The 17225-nt window shown below is 38.8% G+C and overlaps 1 protein-coding gene across 1 annotated transcript in view; it reads right to left on the reverse strand.

Moving 5' to 3' along the window:
- GPR179 (G protein-coupled receptor 179) overlaps positions 1-17225 on the reverse strand; it is a 48683-nt gene that overhangs the window by 14044 nt on the left and 17414 nt on the right. Inside the window, exons 3-8 of the mRNA XM_034415618.2 lie at positions 17076-17199; positions 7473-7684; positions 7245-7313; positions 6095-6204; positions 5049-5287; positions 3979-4117 (exon numbers count right to left, since the gene is read on the reverse strand). Of these exons, the coding sequence (XP_034271509.2) occupies positions 3979-4117; positions 5049-5287; positions 6095-6204; positions 7245-7313; positions 7473-7684; positions 17076-17199 (893 nt within the window). The remainder of the gene's footprint in view (positions 1-3978; positions 4118-5048; positions 5288-6094; positions 6205-7244; positions 7314-7472; positions 7685-17075; positions 17200-17225) is intronic.

Here is a 17225-nt window from a genome sequence, read left to right on the forward strand (position 1 = left end):
TACTGTAACATCATATATCAACTTCTGTGAAGACCTATGTACTGACCAGGAACTTGCGAATATACAGCTTCCTTCCCAAGCTGAAGGAAAACAACAACTGGCAGATGACTTGAATGTGTTTTACTGCAGGTTTGAAAGGAAACTACAGCCATCTATCTCCACAACCCCCATCTCAGACAGACCAACAACAGCCAAGCCTCCTACAACTGACCCCATCCCATTGGGTTCACAACCCCTAGTAATCACAGAAAAGGAAGTGCAAGACCTATTTCATAGACAAAAGCCAGGAAAAGCTCCAGGCCCAGACAAGATAACTCCTTCATGCTTAAAAGTCTGTGCTGACCAATTGGCCCCCATCTTCACCCATATCTTCAATAAATCACTAGAGATGTGCTATGTTCCTTCTTGTTTCAAACACTCTACTATCATCCCAGTGCCGAAGAAGCCCATACTCAAGGAACTGAACGATTATAGACCAGTTGCTCTAACATCTGTAGTCATGAAAACCTTTGAAAGGCTAGTGCTTCTCACTTGAAAACCTTCAAAGATCCACTGTTAGACCACCTGCAATTTACATACCAAACAAATAGATCAACAGATGATGCTGTTAATATGGCTCTGCACTACATCCTACAACATCTTGAATCTCCAAAGACCTACGCAAGGGTTCTCTTTGTAGACTTTAGTTCAGCATTCAACACCATCATTCCAGACATTCTTCTAACTAAGCTAAATCAGCTAGCGGTACCTGAACACCTGTAAATGGATCATAAGCTTCCTAACAGACAGGAAGCAGCAGGTGAAGCTAAGCAGAATCACATCAGATACCTATACAATTAGCACAGGGGCCCCACAAGGCTGTGTGTTCTCTCTATATACCAATGACTGCGTCTCAAACAATCCATCTGTTAAACTACTGATGTTCACAGATAACACAACAGTGATCGGTCTCATTCGAGACAATGATGAATCCGTATATAGACGGGAGGTTGAACAATTAGCCTCATGGTGCAACCAGAGCAAACTGGAACTGAACACACTCAAAACTGTAGAAATGGTGGTGGACTTTAGGAGAAACCCTCACATACTACCACCTCTTACAATACTAGACAACACAATACAGTATCAACAGTAGAGACTTTCAAACTTCTAGGTTCTACCCTATCTCAAGACCTAAAATGGACACCTAACATCAAAACCGTCATCAAAAAAGCACAACAAAGAATTTTCTTTCTGCGCCAACTCAGAAAGCTCAAACTGCCCAAGGAGCTGCTCATATAGCTCTACAGAAGAATTATTGAGTCTGTCATCTGCACCTCTATAACTGTCTGGTTTGGTTTTGCAACCCAACAAGTCAGACACAAACTTCAGAGGATAATTAGAACTGCAGAAAAAAACAATTGCTACCAACCTGCCTTCCATTGAGGACCTGTATACTGCACGAGTCAAAAAGAGGGCTGTGAAAATATTTATAGACCCCTCGCATCCTGAACATAAACTGTTTCAACTCCTACCCTCAAAACGATGCTATAGAGCACTGCACACCAGAACAACTAGACACAAGAACAGTTTTTTCCCGAACGCCATCACTCTGCTAAACAAATAATTCCCTCAACACTGTCAAACTAGTCACTAAGTGCGCATTACTATTAATCTTCTCATTGTTCCTATCACCCATCTCCTCCCACTTATGACTGTATGACTGTAATCTTGTTGCTGGTATCCTTAAGATTTATATTGACTGTTTCCTAATATGATTTGATTGCTTATTTGTTCCCTATGACTATCATTAAGTGTTGTACCTTATGATTCTTGACGAATGTATCTTTTCTTTTATGTACACTGAGAGCTTATGCACCAAGACAAATTCCTTGTATGTCCAATCATACTTGGCCAATAAAGAATTCTATATAAAGAATTCTATCTATAGATATGTTTTTCTCACATTCATCAACACTTTCATATACCAATAGCACTTAGACTTATATACCACTTTACAGTGCTTTACAGCCCTCTCTAAGCGGTTTACAGAGTCAGCATATTGTCGCCAACAATCTGGGTCCTGATTTTACCCACTTCGGAAGGATGGAAGGCTGAGTCAACCTTGAGCCTGGTAAGATTTGAACTGCCAAATTGCAGCCAGCCAGCAGTCAGCAGAAGTAGCCTGCAATACTGCACTCTAACCACTGCACCACCATGGCTCAATATCTTTGAATATTTTTGTTAATTCCATAACAATAATATTATAAATTAGGAAACTGGGAAAAGTCCTTGGCCTGTTATTTTCCAAATAATGGATACAAAATATATATATTGGATTTCTATTAGGGCTTTGCCTGCTTCAAATTATCCAAACTGGTGAAGCTTAGGTTAGGGCAGTGATGGCTAATCTTTTTGCCATTGCGTGCCAAAAGCAGGGGGAGCATGGGGGGGTCATGTGCACGTGTGTCCATACCCATAATTCAATGCGCCCCACGCATGTGCTCGCTCCCCCACTTTTGGCACGTGATGGCACAGTGGACCCGGTAGGCCCGTTTTTCACCCTCCCCAGGTTCCAGAGGCTTTCTTGGAGCCATGGGAAGGCGAAAACAGGCTTCCCCACCCCTCTGAAGGCCAGAAAAGGCTTGTTTGCCGATTTCCAGTGGGCCTGGAAGGCCCAAAAATCAGATGCACACGCTGGAGCTGAGCTAGGGCAATGCTCGCGTGCCCACCGATATGGCTCCGCGTGTGCCATAGGTTCACCATCACGGGGTTAGGGCTTTTGCCTGACCCCAATAAAAGACTTCACCCCTTTAATGAATCATCTCATTTAAGTAGCCAGCTCTACTTATATGAAGTGACTGCTTTAAAGAAGTGTTGTGTTAATGCTCCAAAATGATTTTAAGCACTCCTTTCAATATTTTTTTCAGATGAAATCCTCCTCTTTAGTTACAATGAAATAAATACAATTATTACAAAGGAAGGCAAGATTTTGCCTCTTTCTTAAAAGAAGATAATAAGATTTTAAGAGCTACTTTAGCCCACAGTATACAGGTAATTTTTCTGATTATGCCAAGAGCAGAGAACCCTGGCATTCAAGGCAAATTCTACTTTTCATTTCTTCTTGCAAACCATTAAAACATGTTGCTTTTAATACTGCCAAATTCTGTGTCAGAGCTTGTATCATTAGGACAGAGATAGTAAAAGTAGATAATTTTTTTCACTCTAACTAGAAATAAACAAGGTAGTATACAAAATGTGTGTGTCTATGTGTATACTGCAGAACTACTGAATTATTAACTCACTTTGCAAAGATGTAAAACACATAATTATAAAATAAAGTACAACTTATGCTTACACATTTTATTTTACACCTCATTTTTAATTAAGTTTTTACCTCTTTGCAAATCTAGTTTAATAATTCAGTAGTTTAATCTTAAATATTTCTAGCATCCTTTTGGTTGTATTTTATTGCTCCATTTTATTCTTTCCCTTATGCATTTCCATGTGACCTTTGTAACAGTAAATTATTGTGGTGAGTACTTATATAAACATAGACAACATAGACAAAACAGCAGATTTTATTGCCACTTTTTTCGATATCAAAGAAGCTTTTCATGTGGTTTTCCACAGCAACTTCTGCTTTGTTTATAATATATTTTTCAAAGAGTTATCTATATTTCTTTCTATTTGTATTAACATTTATGTCATATTACATTATTAAATGTGCTGTTTACATATATTTTCAGTGCCTTCATTTGCAATAATAAAAAATGCAATGCCTTACAATGTAAACAGATACTTTTATCATTCTGATTACAGATGGAGCTTGCAGTAGTTCTTGGCTAGAGACATCTATTTATACTTTGATAGGCACAACTTTTCAAGGACTTTTGTGGCCAGTGTTTACTCTTATAGCTCCTGGGAATCAGGTAATGCCAGCATCTCAAAATATTATTGCCTTAAGCCTATCTTTTGAAAAAGCTCTTTTTTTCTTACCTCATAACATGAAAAGCGGTGGAAGTTATCAGCTCATTGTGGACAGCAATGCACATGTAGCGAGGTTCATGAAAAGCAGAAGGGATTGTTCGAGAAGTAAAGCACAGAAAACTTCCCCAAAACAAGAACAGCATTTCAGCTAGACAGCAAGAGATACAAAGATAGACAGAGATGTGGCATTATTCTTCCCATAGTTTCCTGTATTCTTATCCCATGCTTCTAGATGGCATATTGGATGGATGGATGGATGGATGGAGAAAGAAAGAAAGAAAGAAAGTGAAAGAGAGAAAGAGAAAAAGAAAAATGAAAGGAAGGAAGGTAGATAGATAGATAGATAGATAGATAGATAGATAGATAGATAGATGATCATATTCAAAATCTGTTAGGAAAACATTTCTCATCATTCCATTGATTGACTCATTGCTGAACTGAAATGGTTGGAGGTTGACAAAATTCTAAGAAGGAACACTCGATTGCATATCCAGAGATACAATACTCCCATTTAACTCATCATATGGTATTTCATATACTAGAACTGAAGTTCTATACCACTGAAGCACGAACAAATTATTCTTCTGCTAGTGTCTGCAGTCGCATAACAATTCACAATCATCTCAATAGCAACTCAAAGCTGAGGATGTATATTGCTATTTATTGCTGCAGTAAAAAATAGAAGCAAAATGTTGAAAACAAAACAGGCATTATGGAGGATGGAAGGAAAAGAGAGGAAAGGAATAGATAGGAGAAACATGGAAAGATGGAAGAGAGTAATTATTCAAGGTTGAGAGGATGTTTAGGAAAGAATAATGACATCAGTGTTAATGATAACTTTTGGCACTGTGCTTATTCTGAGAAACAGAAGTAAATGCCAAATCAATGGGTGATGACTTTAGAAAAGTAAAGGGCCAAGGGTAAGATGAGGAAAATAAAAATATGCAGTAGACCCTGTACAAAGCAATAACCAAGGTTAATTATTATTTATATAGAATAAACAGATGACAGTGGCAACCATGTGATCAAAACTCTATCTTTCTCCTTTCCTGTCACATGGCGAAGTATGAGATCCTCACCCACAGCCATCATGTAATCCCATCGATCTTGATCACAGATGTAAAACTGGAGGCCCCTAGGTGTCTGTGAACGGACTACCAGTGGTATGTTTTTCTCAATATTCTCCAGCATCCCAACTGTCCATGCAGCCAAAAACCATAGGACCAACAGTAGAATCAATGCCAGTTTCTTTAGCACTAGCCCACTGGTCATGTAAGGGACTCGCTGAGCCGTGTGAGACAAAAAGACCTTTAATACCCTGTGGGACAAGAAAACAAAGAAGAAGAACCATCTTCATTGTTTCTTTGCAAAATGAGAATGGTTTATAGTGTTCAAGTACATGAAGGAATTGGGGGAACCATACAATCAAACATCTGTAAATAGTTTCTGCAATGAATTGCTACTAGTTCCTGAAAGTTAGCTTTAATTGTTAACAGTTAATAAAGGATTTATATTTTCCTTTTTTCACCCCCACCAATTGTTTTTTTTTTTTAAATTTTGGTCTTCATTTTTTGAAATAGTCTTTTGATTAATCCAGACACTATTGTGAATCCTTCTAGTGGAAAAGAAAATTAATAAACAAAATTAAAATAAACACAGAACCCCCCCCCTAAAAATTGCAATAAATAAAATATGGACATTAAAGCTTAAGGATTGTATTAAACTAACATTTAATCATGCTAGACTTCACTCAGAAGATTTGCAAATCTTGAGAGAGAAAATGGATCCTGATTGAGATTTATATACATTTTTAGTTGAATTAATAATTTCCTCTTCAGAAGAAATTACAGTTCCCAGGAGGCCCTGGAAAAGATGGTTTTTTTAAAAAAAAAGTCAAAATGGTATCAAATCAGGATAAGCGCATAATATAATTTATCTGAGAAGTTTTTCTGGCACTTCTCTAACCAATGTGGAGCCAGTGTACTGGATTAAATGGATCACTGGATTTAGAGGGATTGAACAAAAGAGGGATTCAGCTGCCAGTATTCATTCTAATCACAGACTTAAGAAAATAAGTCCAAGGTTCAATCCCTTTATTTCATTCACCTTCATGCAAAAGTCTCACCTATACAGTTTAAGAGTGATTGTTCCATAAACAATGGCAAAACCCAGCATGCGCACCCATCGCAGGACAATGCAGCGGAAGATACTTGGCTTGAAGTACAAGATAAAGACCTGCATCAGAAGGAAACGCAAACATAGTGATGGGTAGACCAGGTTTCTTTTCTCAGAAGGGCATTGAATTGGGGGAAGAAAGGAAAGGGAAATTTAAATTTAGTCTTGGGTCTGAATCACACTGCCTTTGCACAATATACTAGGTTAACTGACCATGATTGATTAAATAATTTCAGTTCTTTGTGTTTGCACTGAAATATAAACTAAAGCAAAATATGAATCAAGCCTTACAACTTAGCTTTCTGTCCTTGAGCAATTGATTAATCAGATGTCTCAGGGCTATCATACAAAACAGATTATTCTAATTAGCCTCATTTTTTCATAAATGTAATGTTTATGAACATTAAAATTTGTATTTTTCATGGCTTATAGTCATCAGTCTATATTTGCATATTTGCATGGTCCTGCACCACTTTTTTGGGGAGGTGATTCAAGTCATTGTTGCCTCCTAGATTAGTCCCTTCAGTTTTCCTTGCAAGATTTTCCCGAAGTGGTTGCCATTACCTCCATCCTAGGGCTGAGAAAGAATGTATGTTGGTCCAAGTTCACTCAGCTGACTTTGTGTCTAAGGCAGAACTAGAACTCATGATTTCCCAATTTCAAGCTCAGTGCCTTAGCAATTACACCAAACTGGCACTCAGTCCTGCATACCTATGCTAAAAAGATAGTTTTGAGCAGTGCAGTAGTTTTCCCAATCTTTTTTTAGACTGCTCCAAAATGCTGCCTAATGTTATGGGGCTTCCCTTTGTCTCTCACCAGACTCTTGTTCTAGCCTCAGAGGCTGCCATTTCAAGCGCACATTTTTGCCTCGGCTTGCCCAACATACAATTCACATCTTTCTTTGGACAGCAGTATGTTGACAGCACAACCCTTTTCCATTCTCCTTCCTGTGAGCCAGGGCACTGAAAATTAGTTTTCTTTCCCAGTAGTAACGCACACTGAGATGGTAAACCAAGCCATATTCATTTTTTTTTGATGGCCCAGTACTATTCATGTATCTCAGATAACTGAACCCCTTTGGGTCCAATTCAAATACTCACAGGAAAATAGAGCAGGAGTGAGCCAAAGAGTATTGTCTCCAGAAGAATAACTCCGGAAGCCCGAATCCTCTGGGAAAAGAGAAATGAATGTGAAATGATGGTGCTTTGAAATCAAGGTTGGTGATTCTAAGGTAATACAAATTTTTGCAAAAAATAATGGCAAGAAAGAGAGCAGGACAACCATTTTATAAACCCAGTTTGTGTTCTACTGTTCACCATGGCCCTTACCTTGCTCTTCCTATAATGGTAAGAAATTAACATGTTGAAGAAAACTGTCAACATACAGAAGGCCTGGAAAGCAAGAACAATAGCCCGTAGAGACCAATCTTCCTGGATCAGACATGGTTTGCCATCAATACAGGCCATGCATCCTTCCCAACAGGGATGGCATTGCAGCAAATTCCCAGAATTCACTGCTCCATCCTGGGAAGCACTTTGTCCTTAGGGTGGGAAAAAGAGTAGAAAAACAATACGTTAAAATAGTTGATAACTATTACTGATCACCATCCTGAATGTTCTTGCATATTCATATTTAAGGAGAAGGCATAACATTTGAAAAGTTTTCAGTAGACATCTGCTGTCTTGGTCATTTCTATATAATGGTGTCCAGTTCAAAGCATACATATACAAAAACTTAATTTGTGCTTAAATATTATTTTTATTTTTCATTTTTTTACATTCCAAGTTTAAAAGAAAAAAATACATCCTTGTCCTGGTTTTAGAGAAATCTGTGGAATTTTGGCAATCTTTTAGCAAAACAAATTAAGATAAACTCTCATTATACCATCCACATGCAGTATATGGAGTATACTACCATATAGAGTACTATATTCCTATTCCTATCTGGAGAGAACCACATCATACGCTATTTAGTTTTTAAAGCAAGCAGAGGCAATCTCTACTATTCATATTGTCTCCCAGAAATTCTGACAGTGCCCAAATCCAATGGCAAACAAGCCAAATCTCATTCATGTATTTTGGGCCTGAACTTTTGTCTTTTAGGGATTTCCCACTCCCATCCCAAAACCCGCAAGTGCAAAAAATGGACCGAAACTTCAGTTTAAATCCCTTGTAGTGACATTCAGCAACACTCAAACATGATCTGCTCTATGTTTAAGTTAGGAATATGTTAGAAATAAACTGAACAAAGAAAACCACATGGCAGTTCTAATTCAACACCTAGAATCTGGCCAAATTCAGCACCTAGAATCTGGTCAAATGTGCAGGTTTTCATTCACTCAGTTCTTAAATATCCCAAATTGGAAAATAGTTATAGTTGGACTATAGGTAATTCTCAGCTTATGAACACAATTGGGCCCAAAATTTCTGTTGCCAGATGAGTGAGATGGTTGTTAAGGGAGTTTTGCCCCATTTACAACCTTTCTAGCACAGTTGTTAAGTGAATCACTGCAGTTGTTAAGTTAGTAATGCAGTTGTAAAATGAATCTGCCTTCCCTATTCACTTTGATTGTTGGAAGGTCACAAAAGGTGTCACATAACCCTGAGATGCTGTAACTGTCATAAATACATGCCAATTGCCAAGCATCCGAATTTTGATCACATGACTGTGGAAAATGTCATAAGGCAAAATTGGTCATAATTTTTCAGTGGTGTTATAACTTTGAATGATCACTAAACAAATAGTTGTAAGTTGAGAACTATCCATATGCCACATTGCGCTTGAGTAGATAAAATTGCTATTTCATTTAAATTTGGAAAGAAATGTTGCTCTGGTTTTATCGCAAATGAATGTAATAGCAGACGCAACAGAAAATCTGTAGTGTGCTCCTTTGGGGCTGAACCAGAGACACATTTTTGTCAGTTTAAATTAACTGACAGCCCTTTCTATATTGTCGGATGTGCTGGTCTTTTGAAAGATTGCTGAACATGTATTTAATAACAGACTGGACGTATCTTCCAATGACCATTGAAGATAGAATAGGAAATTAAGCAGTGGTGGGATTCAAGTAATTTAACAACTGGTTCGCCCTACTCCACCCTGCCCCGCCCGGTTGGGTAGGTGTGGCTGAGGGTGTGTGTCATATGACTGAGTGGGCATGGCCAACTCGATGTCACTCACAGCCTAGGTGGGGTGGCACAGGTGGACCAAAGCAACAGTGGCCAGAGCCTTAGTGCGGGAGCGAAGTGCTGGCTGGCCCCTCGCCTCATCCCTCCCTTCCCAGTCACTCCTTGCCTAAGAAGGTAAGGGTGACGGCGGGGAAGGGACACTTGCTCTGGGTGGGGCTGGAATTCTCCACTGTAGAGGATGGTACAAGAAGTAGTGCAAGGAGTAGTGCAGGCCCCCACCAGCTGGAGCGAGGTAATCAGGCTATTGAGACAAGGTGGGAGGGCTCAGGCAGCTGAAGCAGCAGTGGCAATGGCCAGAGCCTTAGTGCAGGAGCGAAGCACCCCTGTACTTGCCTTGGTCGAAGCAACAGCATTCCACCTTTGTCGTGGTACATTTGCATTCAAGGCAGCCCTCCCCTCCCGCCGCTTCGTGCTCAGAGCTGTAAGCCACTTCTGAGTGGCACTACAGCATAGAGAAGTGGCCAGGGCTGCCTCATCTCTTGCTGGATCTCTCACTGCCAGACAGACTGCAGCAGAAAATGGTGGGCAGCTACTTCTGGCCTTTGTTGGTGCCTCGGTTGCTCAGGAGATGGGCAACCTGCTCTTCAGGCTCTTAGCTGTAAGCCGCATCCAAGAGAAGCAGCTTGAGCCTGAAGAGCAGGTCATGCATCTGGGAAGCTCTATGGTGCCTCATCCCTTGCTGGGTCTTGTGAGCACTTCTTCTGGCCCTTGTTGGTGCTGCATGCACCTCGATCACTTGGGGAGACGTTGGGTCGGGTGAATGGGCAGGCCATGAGGCAGCAGCTGTAGCAGCCGCAGCAGCTGCAGCCGTGGCAGGCCAGTGTCTCCCTGAGTGACCAAGGTACCAACAAAGACGGTAGGAGGTGGAGACCGAGAGAAATGGGAGGCTTTGGAGGTGAGCACCCTTCCCAGCCCCACTTCCCCAAGGGCCTCAAGGCTTCTACTGCTGGAGTGGGCAGGAGCAGGCCGAGGCAGCTGGGCGAGTCTAGTCTAGGCGAGCTAGGAGGAGTGGAGATCAGCGATGGAAGGCTGGTGAGGCAAAGAGCTGGGCTGTGGGTACTGCATGGTAGGTCACAGCGAAGGCAGGCAAGAGGGTGGGCTGCAGGGCTGCATGGTCGAGGCAAGCGAGCGAGTGAGGGAGCTAGAGAGAAGCAGCAGCTATGCGGTGAGTGTGACTCTAGGAACCAGCCAAAGCGGGTGAGGCGAGATAAGGAATGGCTGGGAGGGGCGGGGCAGGGTGGAGCGGGGCGAACCAGTGGTGGAATCAGCTGGTTTGCTGAACTGCACAAAAAGTTAACAACCGGTTCTCCTGAATTGGTGCAAACCAGGTGAATCCCACCTCTGAAATTAAGGTAATTATAGGAAATTGATTGAGAAACAGCAAAAAAAAAAAAAAAAGGCCCACAGAATTGCTTTACTACTATATGAAGTATATCTTCTCAGAGTAATTTTTATATTAAAATCTCAACATTTAGACATATTAGAAAGTCATTAGGTTAGCTGCTAATTCTGGAGCAGCTAATTTGTATTTTTAAGTTCTAATCAAACAGGTATTTGGGAATAAAAACCCATTTTCATGACTCATCTGGGATTTGGAAAACTACTATATCTGTTTTTTCATTATTTTTGTCTACCTCAAGATATTTTCCAAAATATCTCCCATAAACAATAAACCAACCCCTTTCCCCTTAAAGTTCTTTCCAAACTCATCTTTTCCAGGAAAATTCCAAAGTATATATTGTTGCAATATTTTCTGGATCAGACTCAATAAGTTATGAGAGAGTTAAGAGTTCAAATATATTTTCTTTTATTTACATACGGCATTCTATATTCACTGAATATTCACAGATAGAAGCGAAGAAGAGAGTGTGTGTAGCTCCTTATATATACAATGGGTGGAGCTAGATATGGGAGTGGTGAAGTATGAATACATTAAGAAGTGAAGAATAAATTAACCCCTGACATCCCGTTCATATACTATTTACACATTAGAGAATAAGGCATTTACTTGTGACAAATCCCCCTCTAAATGCCGATTCGATATGCTACATTTATTACATTCAGATTCAGAACAATATAATACATATAATTTGGAAGTCAAATATTTATGTTGCTTAGATGGCAAAGGCTTTGTCAATATGTCAGCTAACTGTTCCGATGTCTCATAATGCACTGCCTTAATAAATCCATCTTGAGATAATTGTCTCACATGTTTAAATTTTATGTCTATATGTCTAGATCTCTGTCCAATGGCGTCGGATCTAGATATTTCAATGGCTGCTTTATTGTCTTCGTGCATGACAAAAGGCAGTGCAGGTTTTTTCCAAACATCAGAAATCAGATCATTAAACCATACAAGGTTATTTGCTGCTTTAGATAAACAAACATATTCCGCTTCTGTTGTTGAAGTGGCCACTAAATTTTGTTTGCCAGTGTACCAGTAAACTGGACAATCGTTTAGGAGAAATAAGTAACCAGATGTACTTTTTCTGCATGAAGTGTCTCCAGCCCAATCTGCATCTGCGTAACATGTGAGTTTCGGTTCCTTGACATTATTAGGTTCTAACATTAAGCAAAAGTCTAATGTGTTTTTTAAATATCTTAATATTCTTTTAACAGCTTCCCAGTGATACATAGTTGGTTTGCTGACATGTCTGGACAATAAATTAAGGGGTAAAGCGATGTCTGGTCTTGTCCAATTAGAAATGTAAAGAAGTGAACCTATGATTGATCTATAGAACGTGTTATCTTTGAATTCAGGGGATGATTCATCAGCATTTCTTAGGAAATCAGTTTGCATTGGAGTGTCACAGGGCTTAGCATCATTTAGGTTACATTTGTTCAAAAGTTCTGTGATCTTATCTTTCTGAGAAAGCTTGAATCCCCTTTTAATCTTACTAATTTGAACACCAAGATACTTATTTACTTTACCTAAGGATTTCAATGAGAAATGTTCATTTAACTTTGTTACAAATGTTTCTCTTCTTTCTTTGTGATTACCTATATATAAAATGTCGTCCACATAGATCAATACAAATTCTATGTAATCATTACCCTTTTTAACAAAGAAACAATTATCAGCAGTGGTAGCATTGAATTCCATAGTTCTTAGTACTTTTACTAAACAATCATACCATCGTTTACCAGATTGTTTTAGCCCATATAGACTTTTGTTTAATAACCAAATCTCATTCTTATCTGTATATTGACTGTGAGGTGCCCTTACATATATTTCCTTATCTAATTTTGCGTGTAAATACGCAGTCTGTATGTCATACTGGAATACATCGAGATTGAGTGCTGATGCTACAACTAGAGCTGTTTTTACACTTTCAGTTCTTACTGTGGGAGAGTAAGTGTCAGTATAGTCCTCTGGATATTTCTGTGCATAACCTTGTGCAACTAATCTAGCCTTGTATAGAGTATTGCCTCCCTCTAAATTTTTAATTTTATATATCGACCTAGTGCCAATAATTGTTTTGTCCTTTGGTGCAATCGCAGGTGTAAATACATTTAATCCTTGTAAGCTTTCCATCTCTTTTGTCATTGCTAATTCCCACTTTTCTTTTTCTTTAGGAGGAAGTTTTAACACTTCCTCATATGTGCTAGGTGTCATAGTTTCTCCATCCATATGCATTATATAATCTTTATATTTATTTGGTATTTGGTTTCTAGTGTTTCTAATTGGCTTCTCGGGTTTACTATTATTGTCATGCAAATATCTTGCTTCCTTTTTTGTTAATGTATCTGTCTTTATTTTGTGTTGACTGTTTGTCCATGTTTTGTTTTTGTTTTTATATTTGTTGTCTTTTTGCTTTTCTACAGTTCTTTTCTCTTGGGATTTAGTATCTGTGTTGTTGTTTGGGAATATTTCATTAAGATGTATTCTAGACCAGTTGGCCTGTTCATGAAACACAGCTGTTCTGGAAACTATAAATTTGTTATTATTATCAATGAATCTGTATCCTTTTGTACCTGTCTCATATCCCATAAATCTAAGTCTTCTAGACACATTTTCTCCCTTTCTTCTTAATTGTTTAGGTATGTGTACGTCTGCGGTGACTCCAAAAATGTGCATGTGTGCTAGTTTTGGTTTTCTATTATACATCACTTCATATGGTGTCTTATTCACAATGCTGGACCAAGTTCTATTTTGTGTGTAATTGGAATATGTAGGGCTTCTGACCAGAATTGTTTGCTTAAACCAGCATCTTCCAATGTGCATCTAATCATGGTTTGTAATGTTGAGTTCTTCCTCTCTGCAATTCCGTTCTGGAACGCGGAAAATGGGCTAGATGTGTAATGTAACATTCCTCTGTCCTTCAACCATTGGGAGAATTCCTTAGACATGAATTCACATCCCCTATCTGTCATTATTTGTTTTATTTTGATATTGTGTTGTGTTTCTACGCGTTTGTAAAACTCTTTAAATTTTTGAAAGGTTTCATCTTTGTGTTTTAATGTGTAAACAAATCCATAGCGACTATAGTCATCCACAATAGTTAAGAAGTAACGTTTTTTATAAATGATTGATGGAGTCAGTGGACCAACCAGGTCCATGTGTACTAAATCAAAAATCTTGCTAGTTGACCTTGTAGATTTTCTAGGCCTGGGACTAGTTTTTAGTTTTGTAGATTTACATACTGAGCATTCCAAATAGTTTTCACAATTTTTTATTTTGACACCTTCTGCGTGTTCAGTCATTTTCTGTACTACAGGAAAACTGGCATGTCCTAACTTCCTATGTAAGACATGAGCACACTCATCATGAATTGGCTTACCTATTTTTGGTTTTTTCTCATTATGTGCATCCTTGTTATCATGAGCTATTTTACATTCATCATTGTCACTGTTGCTAATGTTTTCATTATCTAGTTCAATACAATCTTCCATATTTGAATCAATGTTGTGTAGCCATTTCTCTTTAGTTATTAAATAAGGTAGGCCTCCTTTAATCATTACTGTACCTATATCTGTTTTATTTTTCTCCAAAGTTGCTTTTCCTTTTGAAAACACAATATTAATATCAGAATCTCTGCTTAGTTTTATGGCACTTAATATGTTATGAGGTATCTCAGGTATCAGTAATACCCCCTCTATTTTTCCTATACCAGGCAAGGTTACATTTCCTCTTCCTAATACTTGGACCTTTTCTTGGTTGGCTACCTTTATTACAAATTTATCTTCTATAAATGAAGATAGTATGTTTTTATTAGTAGTAGTATGATTGGTTGCTCCAGAATCAATAAGCCAATTATTATCCTCAGTTTGCTGTATGTTAGTGTTGTCTTGCTTGTTTAGTCCATTTAGTGAACCAGATTTTCTGTCCTTTGAATTATCTCTACCCCCTCTATATTCTTTGTAATTTGGTGGGCTTCTATATCTATGTCTATCGATGGAAGACTGTCTATGGATGTATTTGTTTCTGCGTTCTGACCTATGTCTTTCTTTTGTAATTTTGGGACAATCTCTTCTATTGTGTTCCCTGGATCCACAATTGTGGCATCTGAATGTTTCATTATATCTTTCTTGGAAAACCACTTTTCTATATGGTTTATGTTCAATGTGATTGTTAGAGCGGCTCTTCCTTGAATTGTCTTCAGCTATTAACTTATTGGATAGACTTTCTATGGATAAATATCCAAGATTGATTGTGTCTAAATGTGACATATAATTGTCCCATGATGGGTCAAGTGAGTTTATGATAACACTTTTCATTGTTTGGTCTGAAATCACCTCCCCCCTTAAATGTAGCTCAGCTCTTATTTTGTTTAAAGATATTAAATGTTCACTTATGGAAACCCCTGGTTTTATCCTAGAAGAAAAGAAATCTTTAGACATTCTTGTGGTGGTAGCTACACTATCACTGTGAAACAAATTGAACATGCATTGAATAATTTCTGAGACAGTCAGATTTTGCTTAATACTGTGATACATGGCAGGAGATACACTAGAAATTAATAAGAAAAATGCTCTATGGTGTAAGCAGTCTAACTTTAAAGTCCAAGGTCTTTTGGGGGGATTAGTGATGAAAAACAGTAAGTTTTCTTTCATAAAGACCACCTGGAGCTGCTGATACCATTCTTGTAAATTAATGCCATCTATTCTCAGCTTTGGGAAGTCACTGGGCAAGTTTCCGACATTATTAGGTCCATTACTTACAACTGGAGGTAGTCCGTGGTCTCGTAGATGGTGAAAATTACAAAACGGCATGGGGATGCTCGCGACGAGTCTGCAGGGTCCTTTCGGCAACTCATGTCTTCCCGGGCCATCTGCGTAGTCTCGCGCATGCGCGTTGCTCATTTCGATCCTGGAGTCGTCATGAGAGGTTCTCGTCGTTGCGGCTCGCTCGTTCAGCTCCTCCTCAGATGAATCGGTCTCCGGCTCGATCTTAGGGGTTCTGACGATGGCGCTTGTTCTTTTTCTTCTCTTGAGTGCGTTGGTGCTTTCATCAGTCTGCGGTGTGGGACGGTATTTGCAGGGCTCTCTTGGTTCAGGCGTCGGTGCTCTCGTCGTCAGGATGGGAGCGAGTAGATTTTGAGACGTTGGCTTGCTCGTCCGTTTTCTGGTTGACTTTTTGGTAATTTTTAGTTTTGGTCCAAATGCAGCAAAAAGCGTTTTCATTGCTGACTTTATTTGAGTATCTGTTGAATCACCTTCACTTTCTGATTCTGATTCTTCTGAGGTGTTTGATTTTTCTTTTTCGTTTTCGTTATCCAGTAGTGCCTTTCGCGCCAGAAATTTTGAATCAAGTTTTCTGATTGGCTCTGCTTCGCTCATTCTGGAGGTCTGTTGGAACCAAGATGGCTGCCATTCAAAATTTTGCGCGGGATCACCGTTTTTCTTCTTTATAGCGTTCTTTTCTTTAGTTGTATCACTTACTATTTTGGAGTCTTTTGACTTTTCGGTGGCGATGTGCTTCTCTCTCGCTGCTCCGCTGTTTTTCAACATGTCTTGGAGGTTCGCGATGAGGCTTTCATCGTTTTTCTGGCTCTTTAACAGTTTTAATATTTCTGACCTGAGTTCGTTGTTTTCTATTTTAATTTCCTCTCGGTCACCATCTTCATCTATTATTTCTTCGTCTTCAGTTGTGTATTCTTCGGATTCTCTCGAAATTGCATTTGTGGACTCATCTATTATTTCTTGATCCGTTTCCATTTCTTTGCTGTATGCCCTGGTGTTGGGCCTATCTCTCTTAGACATATTTAAGTTTTTATTGAGTCAATTTAACCATCCTCTGCTACCAGCTTGTTGCAATATTTTCTGGATCAGACTCAATAAGTTATGAGAGAGTTAAGAGTTCAAATATATTTTCTTTTATTTACATAAGGCATTCTATATTCACTGAATATTCACAGATAGAAGCGAAGAAGAGAGTGTGTGTAGCTCCTTATATATACAATGGGTGGAGCTAGATATGGGAGTGGTGAAGTATGAATACATTAAGAAGTGAAGAATAAATTAACCCCTGACATCCCGTTCATATACTATTTACACATTAGAGAATAAGGCATTTACTTGTGACATATATAATTGACACAACTACATATTTATTTTTATTTACTAGGCCCCCATTTCCTCCCCATATTCTGCCATTTCCACAGAGTTGTCCACATTGTGGTCCCCTTGGTAGACATTAATATTTTATTTTTCTAAAATGGTATATATTTAGGCCTATGCAACTTATAACAGTAGCTCAAATTGTTATATTACTACAAAAAGCTGTACTTTTTCATTATTTACCAGACCAGCCTTTACTGATTGAAGACAGGTGGGAAGTGGCAGTTCTCTGTCCTCCATAGAAACCTGGCTTGCAAAGACAACTATATTTTCCAAGGATAAATCCATGGTTTTCCTGTGGGATACACTGAAAAGAGAAATCCACATTTGTAA

The sequence above is a fragment of the Pantherophis guttatus genome, chromosome 4 (assembly GCF_059756535.1).
Source record: "Pantherophis guttatus breed Tessera chromosome 4, ASM5975653v1, whole genome shotgun sequence".
NCBI classification, from domain to species: Eukaryota; Metazoa; Chordata; class Lepidosauria; order Squamata; family Colubridae; genus Pantherophis; species Pantherophis guttatus.